General features: G+C 46.1%; 3 protein-coding genes across 3 annotated transcripts in view; all 3 read left to right on the top strand.

The window, feature by feature from the left end:
- Pmar_PMAR004209 (ribosomal protein S11, putative) lies at positions 1-957 on the top strand (the record flags this gene model as incomplete). The annotated part of the gene is made up of 6 exons (XM_002768572.1): positions 1-108; positions 159-217; positions 275-350; positions 563-669; positions 738-816; positions 946-957. The coding sequence occupies 6 exons, from the start codon at positions 1-3 to the stop codon at positions 955-957; spliced, it is 441 nt and encodes a 146-aa protein (XP_002768618.1).
- Positions 958-3786: 2829 nt separating this feature from the next.
- Positions 3787-9248, top strand: Pmar_PMAR004208 (4-hydroxy-3-methylbut-2-en-1-yl diphosphate synthase, putative; the record flags this gene model as incomplete). The annotated part of the gene is made up of 24 exons (XM_002768571.1): positions 3787-3973; positions 4122-4339; positions 4431-4510; positions 4561-4621; positions 4674-4713; positions 4757-4824; positions 4871-4944; positions 4988-5080; positions 5545-5610; positions 5667-5759; positions 5811-5888; positions 5938-5994; positions 6050-6115; positions 6371-6460; positions 6511-6666; positions 6805-6883; positions 6933-7105; positions 7155-7271; positions 7641-7782; positions 7831-7973; positions 8023-8123; positions 8497-8621; positions 8959-9005; positions 9180-9248. The coding sequence occupies exons 1-24, from the start codon at positions 3813-3815 to the stop codon at positions 9246-9248; spliced, it is 2397 nt and encodes a 798-aa protein (XP_002768617.1). The 5' UTR covers positions 3787-3812.
- Positions 9249-10257: 1009 nt separating this feature from the next.
- Positions 10258-11117, top strand: part of Pmar_PMAR004207 (ATP-binding cassette transporter, putative) — a gene marked incomplete at both ends in the record, with an annotated part of 1011 nt that continues 151 nt past the window's right edge. The window contains one exon of the mRNA XM_002768570.1: positions 10258-11117. Within this exon, the coding sequence (XP_002768616.1) occupies positions 10258-11117 (860 nt within the window).

Below are 11117 nucleotides of genomic sequence, written 5' to 3'. Positions count from 1 at the left end.
ATGAGTAAGAGCGCTGAGGATGCACTACAGTCTATAAAGGAGGCCAGAGAAAAGGCTCACAAGCTGAAGCTAAACGCAATGTCTAAAAAGGAAAGGAGAAAATTTCCTGTGGGAATGCACCCTCACGCGAATGGGCGATTTGACGTTTGTTTTTTCAGGGCAATTTCATGAATTTTAAGCTCGGTGGTGGCCGACCTGAGTTCTATCATGTCGAACGGTACGGCTGTAACAATGTCGATCTCCTGACTAGCGATAACGTTTGGTGTGGCCTCAGGAATCAAAATGGTCGGATCTTTGAGCCTGATCACGTATTTGAAATTGTCGTGTATGGGACTAAGAACAACTGCCAGGTGGGACTCGTCGCTGCATGCAATTGCTTTCGCTCTTCGGAGGATGTGAACGAGGTTATAGGAAAATGCAACCTCACGTGCTTGGTTGTGGTGTGCAGGGGAATAGGAATTTGAGTATTCACCGACGCGTTATGTATATAAATGACAACCCTGGGGTTCGAACCTGGGTCCTCGTTGTGTGCTATATCCCAATGAATTTCGTGTTGTGATAGGCTACTGTTATAAACAAGTCATGGAATAGGAGGACGGTATCGTTGACGAATGCGGGTAGGGTTGGTATAAGAAAATGTAAGAGGAAAGGCAATAAGACAGCAGAGCGGTAAGGCACAGTTGAATTGATCCCTGGTTCGATTCCTGGGACCTCCATCTCCAGCCTCATCTTGTCAGGATCGGACAAAGTGTCGCTAAGAAGATGCGACGGTTAGGCGTGAGTTGCGCTGACTTGCGATTCCGTTATCTAATGAGGGTAAGTGGGGTTTGTGGGGATGCCGTCTTGGCTCTATAAAGTAGTAGTCCTCATGGATGATTCGCCATCACTACAGCAAATTTTTTTACGGAAAAAATTAATTTTTTACCCATTTTGTTAACATTTTAGCCATGGCTTTAAAAAATACCGCGAAAATCAATGTTACACCCGGTGCATTTGAAAGTTAAAAAGTTTAATTTAACGAATTGTCAGTAGAAAATTAATTTGCCCTGGAAATGCTGAAGTGTGGCGTCTTATGCTGGTTGATAGTCACTTTAGCAATACTCATAGATCTGTTCGGTTGCAGGGCAAGAACGTGGATATTAGTTTTGGTTTTGGAAAAGAACAACTGTTCTATTGTAGATGGATGAGTGTATTCGATTTGTGGAACTCCCTGATTGTTTCACGGGAGGAAGAGTTCAAACGTGGTGTCTCATCCTTGGAGTTTCGCCCGTTTTACGTGAAGTGGGAAACGCGATATGAAGTGACTTGGAAACACTTCGCGAACTAAACTCATCACGTGTTTTACGCGTTATTCACTGCTGACATGCGTTTCTCGCGCCAAGTGAAATGTGATGAAATATGTTTTCACGGGTGAAACTACATTGAACCATTGTTAATGAAGAAATTCTAATGAGGGTAAATTCGTCGAATTCATCAAACTGTAAAAGTCTTCGGTGACCGATCTCCGACCCAAGGAGTCCTCGTGTCCAAATAAGAACTGTTCGAGTGCATCCTGCGCTGTTTCAATGTGTTGACTAATGGAGTTTCACAACCCGTTTTACGTGAAGTTGCGTAAAACTCGGTGGAGAACGCGATATTCGCGGTGCTATGGAGTAGTCGTGAAATATATTTTTCACATTACGGTCAGTGAAACCCCATTGTTGTTCTACTGTGTAGATCGGTCCGTTCGTTCGGGGTCTTACTACCAATGGCTTAAAGGTAGTGCAGCCTGTCCTTACATATTGTTGATTTTGTTTATAACAGATAACAAGTGTGACACACGAGCCTAGATTGCCTAAGGGGAAGGTGAACCGACCGAGGAAGCGGCGCCGTGTGTAACACAAGTTGCCGAACGCCCTGCTACTGTGGTCATGTTTCTGATGAATACTACTTGCGTTGTGTTCCATAGGAGTTCTCGAGTTTATAGTTGCGACTGATTCTGTTTGTAAGGGCGGGAGAGTAAGTGTTTAATCTGAGTAGAAGCTGGAATACAAGTGAGCAGCGAGACGAAGGCAATAGTTGCGCACATTTAATATTCCTTTTCGGAGGAACCCATCGGCTGAGGAGGGGAGATCGCAGATGCTAATTAAATTAGCAATTGCCTAGTCCGGAGAGCTAGGAAGACAATACAGTTCACGAAAGGAGACAATCAGTCAGTTCTATTGATGATAAAAATACTGCTGGAAGGCTCCCGCAGTGTTAACATTAACTTTCTCGGATATATCAATGCATTCTATGGTGAGAGAAACTATATCACGACAACAGCTGAGAAATGTCTATAAAGATGTTAGGAAGGCTCAGTTATTTCCACTAGGTGTTCAGTCGGGGGAGGGGTGCTCGATACACTTGAACAGAAGCTGGGAAGCCCAGTGATCTCACTCCATGTCATCGTTATATTCAGCTTCCCTGTGGTGGCGGGGAACTCCTAACAGGAGCGGTCTAGCGCTTACTCGATAGAGGCTCTACAGTAGATGAGCAAGCTAGTCGACAATAGCGTAAATACTGTCACTAAAGTAAGGATTCTCCTAGTAGTAATAGGATGGCTCGAGGAAAGCATAGCAGGATGAATCGTAGTAGCTTTAAAAAAGTCCCTGGTTCAATTCCTGCAGGGTGAGATATTCGATCAGGGTACTCAAGTATCAGTTTAGGTAGGGTCAGTAGTAGTGACTCGCTACTAAAGTGAACTTGAGGAATGCTTAATGTTGCTCCTGAAGTACGCATGTTGTAGAAACTCGAGTACTTGCATAGGAACTTGAGGCGCCTTAGAGTGTTTACCTGAGTAGTGTAGGAATAACTTGCATCCTAATATCTTTGGTCGTCGCCCGCCCGACCGTTTTTCTATATACCATCTCGTAGCAGCATGGTCACTTAAGCACGATTGAGGTTTGCTTTCTGTCCTATGGTTGTGTTGAACGATAGTCTGGACAACTCTCCCAATACGGCTAACGAGTCTGTAATGAGTATACTTGTGCCTATTTGAGGTATTCGTATTTGAATTTGGTCCTATAAACTCATTTTCCTAAAGAGACTGGACCTAGCAAGTGTTGCTCCACGGGAATGAGATGATGGTATATATGGCAGGATGATTTGTGCTGACTTTGTCAGACCATGCTTTCAACTCACGGTTTCTAAACGGATGCACTCTCGCACTGTGTTGACATAGATTCGTTCAGAACAGCGGCGGTAGCGATGGAGAGTTGCACGCATGTACATGCCGATGTTGCTCCGTACCATACCTTTGTGAACACCTCAGGAATTAGGATAATAAGATGTTTGCCTTAATCCTTGTTCGACCTCCTTATTTCTTTCGTCGTTACTAACTTCCATGTGTATAGTTCTGTATGGAAAATTACTTCCGATGGGAAGTAGTCCCTTTAGGTCCGTCTTGATCGATTGTTTTCTTGTCCTTATCGTTGCAATGGTGTGTTCAGTCAGAGCTTAACAATAATACTCGGCATTCAGTTTTCTTAGTGGATTGCACTTCACGAGTGAAATTGACGTTGAGGAACGATCCTGAATTTCACAAGAAGGTTGTACTGAAGACTATTTATTATGGACACTTTCAGTGCACAATTCGAAGGAGGAACGGTAAGGCTCCCTCCCTTCAAGGTACGGCTTGCTGAGCAGTTCTTAAATTGGAGGGTTACTATCCGTTAACGCTTGTAACTGTTTCACTTCATATTTCCTACTGTACGCTTAGTTTAGTAGTAGAATGAGGATTCATCACACGAGGTTGTCGCGGTGCTTCTGAAGAGGTTTTATTTTCTTCCACAATGCCTTCAAAAACTCGTCGTCCTCACAGAAGCTCCCGAGGTGTGGGGGTGTTGATATCGATGGCAGCTGCTGTGCTCTTCGTTGCTAATTACACCTTAGCCTTCCTACTACCATCGAGCAGTAGTACTACTCAGAGTGCTTATCAGACTGATCTCAGCAGGTAGTAGTAATATGGATGAGTATTGTATCAACACTCGAAGAGTCAAGGTTGTTCCTCATGCGTTCGTGTGTTATCATTGCTCCTGTCGATCCTGCATGTTAGAATGTCGTTCAAGTACTTGTACCGGAGACGTGCTATCACTTGTCAGGTCGGGTACGATGCTCCGCTCGGGCGTACCAGTTGGTGCTTCACCTTCCCGTATGGATGTCGATTACCGCCCTATAGGGATGTTGGTACTCGGCGTGACCTTGGCATCACTCTTGGCGGCATCTGTGCATAGGAGGAAGTCCGGCAAGACTCTCAAGAGCAGCGGCTTGGCACGTCGTGCTGTGGCTGGGGTTAGTGCAATTGGCAGATTCGACCCTGGTAATACCTGTCTACCTTTAGCATAGTCGTTATGGTGCATGCTTCCCATTTGGGAGATCCGGGTTCGATCCTACCACATAGCATTGTTCAGGTCCGATAATGGCCGCGGCAGACTTGCCGTACTGTAAGGGCGTCGACCATCCTATACGTCGTAAAACTCGTACTGTTATGGTAAGGGTATCTAGGGAGCGCACGGCGAAGAATTAAAAGATATTTTTCAGGTCGGAAACGTGCCAGTTGGCAGTGAGCACCGACTGGCTCTGCAGACTATGAGCAATAGCAGTAAGTGGACCTAATCTGTATCTTCCTAGTTCGAACCTTGGATACGTTTCAGGTACAGATGATGTGGATGCGACTGTTAAACAGATAGAACGGTAGGTTGTTGTTCTTATGGAGTAGTGAGGTCATCCTCTTTAGATGCGCTGATGCTGGTATTGATATTGTGCGGGTGACGGTACAAGGCATCAAGGAAGCTCATGCTACTAGTGATTATGACGGATGCTATTCTATAGTGTTAATGATGTTTTTTAGAGTTGATAAAAGAGAGGTTATTGAAGGATGGCTACACTACACCCATAGTCGCTGACATACATTTCAAACCTAAGGTAAGGGGAATGTGGCCATGGTGTGGTATGAGGTTAGTCTTAGGTTGCAATGTTGGCCGCGGAAGCTTGCGATAAGATACGTATAAATCCGGGTAACTTTATCGATGGTATGAAGACCTTTGATAAGATCACTGAGGTACTCCTTGAGCGGTAGAGTTTATTGTTTTTGTATCGGTCTTGACCGTTAGCAACGGCTTGTATATGAGGCGTGTAGAGAACAGAATGTGTTCCGATCAGGGGTCCATCTAGCTTGAGAATTGTTAAACTATTAATCCGTTAGTGAGAAATAACGTTTCGAACCCGGGGCTGATTACGATGAGGAAAACGTTCTTGATGTGATGACTACATACACACGGGTGACCGATTGCAGAATGTGTTCTTAGTGATGTAGGAAATTCAAAATGTGGAGTTCCCCTCGGGAATATTATAGGTTCCTGGATGATTCCCTGATTCCAATAACCAATTCTTCGGACAAAGCTCGGTTGTAACGTCCCTCATAGTCGTCGTTCATATGCTCTATGATATTGACTTCATGCGAATTCGAGTACATTGATGGTTGCCACAGTGTATGTGCTTGAGAGCTACCGGGCTTATTCTCAGGTAACGCCAGAAATCGCAGCCGAATGGCAAGAGGAGATGTTCAAGACGTTAAAGCCTCTTGTTGAGGTGATACGACTACCACACCATTGCCACTTCACGTGGGGTATCTTCTTTGTGGTTAGTCTTTGAAGCGTCAAGGGAAGTGTATGAGGATAGGAGTGAACCATGGCAGTCTTTCGGAACGTATTCTTACGCAGTATGGTGACACGCCAGAGGTGGTTACGGGCGAATTATGGTAGAGGGCTGTGGAGGATCTTATTGATCAGGGTATGGTTGCTAGCGCCCTTGAGGTTGGCCTCATGTGCCGTGCATTGGATTTCCACAACATCATATTTAGCATGAAGGTGAATACTAGAGGGAGTAATGGTAGTAGTATGTATTGATGTTATTCAGTCCTCCAATACGCGGGTGATGGTAGCAGCATATAGGCTGTTAGCAGCAGAGATGGAGGTGATGCTGCTGGTGGAGACTATGAGGTGTAGTTATGGATGGTCATCATTCTCAGAAACGTGGTTGGGACTATCCCCTGCATCTTGGGGTTACTGAAGCTGGTGGAGGCAGTGATGGACGGGTGAGCTAACGGAGGCATATTCTGGTTCATCGACTTCTACTCGGCTTGTCCAGTAGTGTATCATTACAACTGTACTACTAATTGTGTCTATATATATCATCAATATATAGTATAGTTGGTGTATGCATACGACAATTAGTGCATGTGGGTGTGATGTCGTTCCGAATGCCGTGGAATTGTCAAATTCATGTTTCCATATTTTCTCTGCTGCTATTCTCATGCTTCTATCACTCCGGCATGGCATTTTTGTATCAGATAAAATCAGCCATCGGTATCGGCGCGTTGCTCCAAGATGGACTAGGGGATACTGTCCGAGTTAGCCTCACTGAAGACCCCTGGCATGAAGTGATAAAAGGATGAAGAGTTGCCCTTTTCCTTGATTGACTTTAACTCAGGTGGGGCCGTGTTCGGCTCTTCGTGATGTGTATGAGGAGTCGCTAAAGGCCAGGCCGAAGCACACCAGTAGCAATCGCTCTTCTGCTGGGGCTGCTGTTGCCGATGTGGACCCCTATCACTTCGCTAAGCGGGAGATCGATACTAGCGCTATTGATGTACTATCTCGAGGGGAGGGGCGAGCTGAGACTTCTCACAATTTGGAATTTTGGAGGCACATCACGTGTAAACTGGGGTTCATGATCGTCGTAGTGGTATCGTTTGCTGCATGGGGAATCGTGTTTCCATTGTCTAAGGCACCACTTCATAAGGATGGGAGTTTGATCCTCCGATACTCGCCTGAGGAAGCCAAGAAGAATTTGAAAGAATATATGAGTAGTGCCGGGATCGAACCTGCGACCTACGGTATGTTGGTTGCCTTCAGCGAAGGGCCTGGGTTTGAAACTCCGCAAGGATGGACGATATCAGAAGGACATTGGGTCGGTGGATGTATTATTGGTGGAGAATGAAACTGACGCTGATATGGATGTGTTGAAAGCTGTACAAGAAACGGGAGTGGTCATTTTGGGCACGAAGAATATATTGCCGGGCAGCACAGTAAGCCTGGGAATAATTTCGTGGCGCAGTGACGGTTTTCTCGTTGCAGTTGCTGGTATCTGAGCCGTCGATGTTGGACTCGGTGAATCCTGCTCGAGCTGGTGGCTGTGCGTGTATTGTTAGGAGCAGTGAGGATGTGGACAAGGTGTTGGGTCATCCTAAGAAGGTAGTGATCCAAGGGTTGATTCGACAAGGGGTAGTTTGAAGTTTGATAGTTTTGGGTAGATATGAGTATTAGTGACAGTGCAGTGAAATTACAGATGTAATAGCGTTAGTCTGATGAAGGTATCTATCTTTGAATGGTAGAGCGAGCGGAGCATACAGCGCAGGAGCATTCACTTCTTCGTTGTGCTTGATGGTGTGTGGAATTATTATTGTGACGAATGAACATCAATTTTGCCCATTTTGACCATGAAAATTATTCATTTTTTCTCAATTCCCAATCGATAGATGGGAACTAAGTGAGCACTGACCCTTCGTAACAAAGAGCTCGTTTATAATTATTGGATCGAACGAGTCGGGGCTATTGTTGTAGGGCGCTGTGAGATTCTTGATCTTCAAGCCTGACTCAGCGGCATGTCGAGTGCATGCTGGCCGCCAAGTAGCCAGGGCAGTGAGGAAGTCTAGGTTGCCTCTACTGGTGTGGTTTACGTATCCTGAGGGGGACTCTAAAGCTAGTAAGAGGACTAGGGGCGGGGTTATTGTGGATTTCGCTTGGTTTTTAGAGGCCGGATCGGACGCTGCAGTTATTCTGGGAGCTTCTGAGTTTGGCAGCTTATTTGTTGATGGGCTTGGCGATGGCATCTTTTGGGACGATCGCGGGCTGACCACCGAGGAAACGAGGGACGTGGGACTCAACTTGATGCAGGTGAGGAAGCATTGGCAGACTCGGTGACTGCTACGAAATTGCTTGTTAGGGGTCGAGGATGCGTTTGAGCAAGACAGAGTTCATATCCTGTCCGAGCTGTGGGAGAACGCTGTTCGACCTTCAGGACACCACGGAGAGGATTCGGAAGAAGTAGTATACGGCTTAGTGGTGGTGGTGCTGATGAAGCTGTGACCACGTATATATAGCATGGTCGTAGTGCGTTGATTCGGGATTTATTCGGATCTTGAAGTTAATAGCAGAATTTTTTGCACAGCTTTAGGGTAACGTGTGCGAGAGAGTATATGAGATCATGTTTAAGATCATGTATGAAGAGTTCGCACATTCTGTGTTGCTCTATAGTTCAAGGGATGTCCCTTCGTTTGAATGCTTTGTGATATCGAACATAACGACTTGTATAGTTTCGGTCTATTGCAGTTAAGAGAATGCAGACGGTATCAGTACTCGTATTTGACCGGGTCTAGCTGGTGGTTGATGAATAGCTTGAAAGAGTCGCTTGATTCAGGACTGGCCATCTGTCGGGACTGCGTATAGCCGTTATGGGATGTGTAGTGAACGGACCGGGGGAGATGGCTGATGCTGACTTTGGCTACGTTGGCAGCTTGCCTGGAAAGGTTGACCTCTATGTTGGTAATAATACGGGATATCGAGAGCACTAATCAGGCTTCCTTGATTGATATGTGCTGTTATTGCTCTCTAGCTAGCTCAGCTATGATCACAGAGGGAGAGTATATTCCATAGGCAGTGGAATATGTTGACAAAACATTCTATTGGGATGGGTGCTCAAATGAGAGGGTGGAATCAGCTCGAGTCGAAGAGTAATTCGATTAGAATGATATTTTTTTAAGTTCTAGATTTGTGGATGTGAATTCCTTCGCTCCACGATGGGTTATCGGATGGTTGATGTAGTGTTGTAGCTCAGCGTGGTTAATTTCTTTTTTATGGGGGTTACTTGTCTCATGGTCAGGTAAGCAGTGTGTGAGGAGAGCAGTGGACTATGATAAAGCTGAGGATGTAATATCGCGGTTGGGGGAGCAGCTCCGGTGACTATTCGGCCAATCATCACTTGGATAGCGCTTGTGATCAATTATGATGAACTGTTACGATTTGCACGATATGGCACCTCATGACTCTATCGAATTCGAGGGTTCGAAATCGACGCCGGATTGAGGTAGACATTCAATTCAGGTCTTGGTGGATTTGATCAAGTCGGAGGGCCTGTGGGTGGATCCTCCGGAGCCAAACCCGAGTAGTTAAGATCTTGCTCGTTATGTGATAGCAGCACATAGCTCTTCTTTTCTATTGAGTGAACCCATACTTGTTCTGTTGAAGTGTTCGACGAGACTGGGTAGAGGTTGGGGGGTTTTTCGGGTAGTCTGATTGGCCAAGTTGTTACCACTCTTGCGAGGTTTATACTCTCGACTTGCGCATGTGTTGGATTGTCAGTGTTGAGGCATATCATGCAGTGGCATAACGGCCCCAGGCAGAGGAATTGACGTGCCTACCTGTGGTGAGATTGTTAGTTACTGAGGCGTATCATGCAGTGGCATAACCGCCCCAGGCAAAGGAATTGACGTGCCTACCTGTGGTGAGATTGGTAGTTACTGAGGCGTATCATGGAGTGGCATAACCGCCCCAGGCAAAGGAATTGACGTGCCTACCTGTGGTGAGATTGGTAGTTACTGAGGCGTATCATGCAGTGGCATAACCGCCCCAGGCAAAGGAATTGACGTGCCTATCTGCGGTGAGATTGGTAGTTACTGAGGCGTATCATGCAGTGGCATAACGGCCCCAGGCAGAGGAATTGATCTTCCTATCTGCGGTGAGATTGGTAGTTACTGAGGCGTATCATGCAGTGGCATAACGGCCCCAGGCAGAGGAATTGATCCTCCTAATAGCTACAGAATAGATATTTAGATGGTGTCATAGTAATGCCACCGACGTTACGCGTGTGCTCGCTTAATTCCTCTCGGTAGTTGTGATGGCAGGTAAACATAGTGTTCCTCTTCGTTATGGAGACTGCTAGTACCGAGGCATATCAGGGGATGGCATAGCTGCCCCAGGCAATTGACATCCCCAATTACTATGCCATAGGAATTCAGGTGGCGCTATAGTAATGCCATCGACGTTACGCATGTATTTGATCAATCATAGGCCTCCACTTGGTATTTGTGATGGCAGTTGACCATAGTGTAACTTTGGTCATAGAGAATGCTTGGACCACTAATCTGTAGGATTGTTTGATTGTCAGTATTGGGTGTTTTGAATGTCTAACGGCGAGTATTGCCCAATCGGTAGTGAATGCAGCAATCCTGAATACTGTGCTGAGGGATCGATTTTCGAACAGTCTAATCAAGTGGGAGTTTGTCGGGCTTGCGGATTGGATGTGGTGAAGGAAGGGTGCTACTGCTCTAACGGCACGAGCTTGGTTTGTCCACCTGGATATTACTGTCCTGTGGGTGGTACGTCCGGTCCTATTCCTTGTCCGAAGGGATATTTCTGTAAACAAGGCTTTGCAGAACCTGTATCCTGCCCCTGGTATTCCGAGTGTCCACGGGGAGCAACTAACCAGATTCCTACTTGGGGAGCTATCTTCATTATCGTGGTCATCGGTGTCATTGTTGGAGCAGTCACTGTCTGGATTTGGTTCTATCGCCGGCGAAAAGAGAGGACGGCCACTTCTCAAGGAGAAGCCCATCAGCGAACGACGGAAATCTACAATAGTGTAGTCCAGGCTCTCACTGGAGTATATTTGCAGTCCCAGAGGATGCAAGGATTTACTAATGATATCAAATACACTCCTGTGGACATTCGGTTTGAGCATCTATCGATGACTCTCAAGTGGGGAACTCGAAGGGAGATTCTCCATGATGTTACGGGTGAATTTCCAGCAGGCTCACTAACGGCAGTGATGGGACCCTCAGGAGGCGGTAAGACGACCTTCATGAATGCGTTGTCCAATCGAGCGCCATATGGAGATGTGACGGGGAAGGTTTGGGTTAATGGTTTTGAAGGAAACTTCGGAGAGTATCCAAAACAGGTTGGCTTTGTACCACAAGATGATATTATGTTTGACCGTCTCACTGTGTATCAAAATCTCTATTATTCTGCTATGGTCCGCTTGCC

Source organism: Perkinsus marinus (assembly GCF_000006405.1).
Source record: "Perkinsus marinus ATCC 50983 genomic scaffold scf_1104296967842, whole genome shotgun sequence".
Classification (NCBI taxonomy): Eukaryota; Perkinsozoa; order Perkinsida; family Perkinsidae; genus Perkinsus; species Perkinsus marinus.
This window is presented reverse-complemented; position numbering and strand designations above follow the sequence as displayed.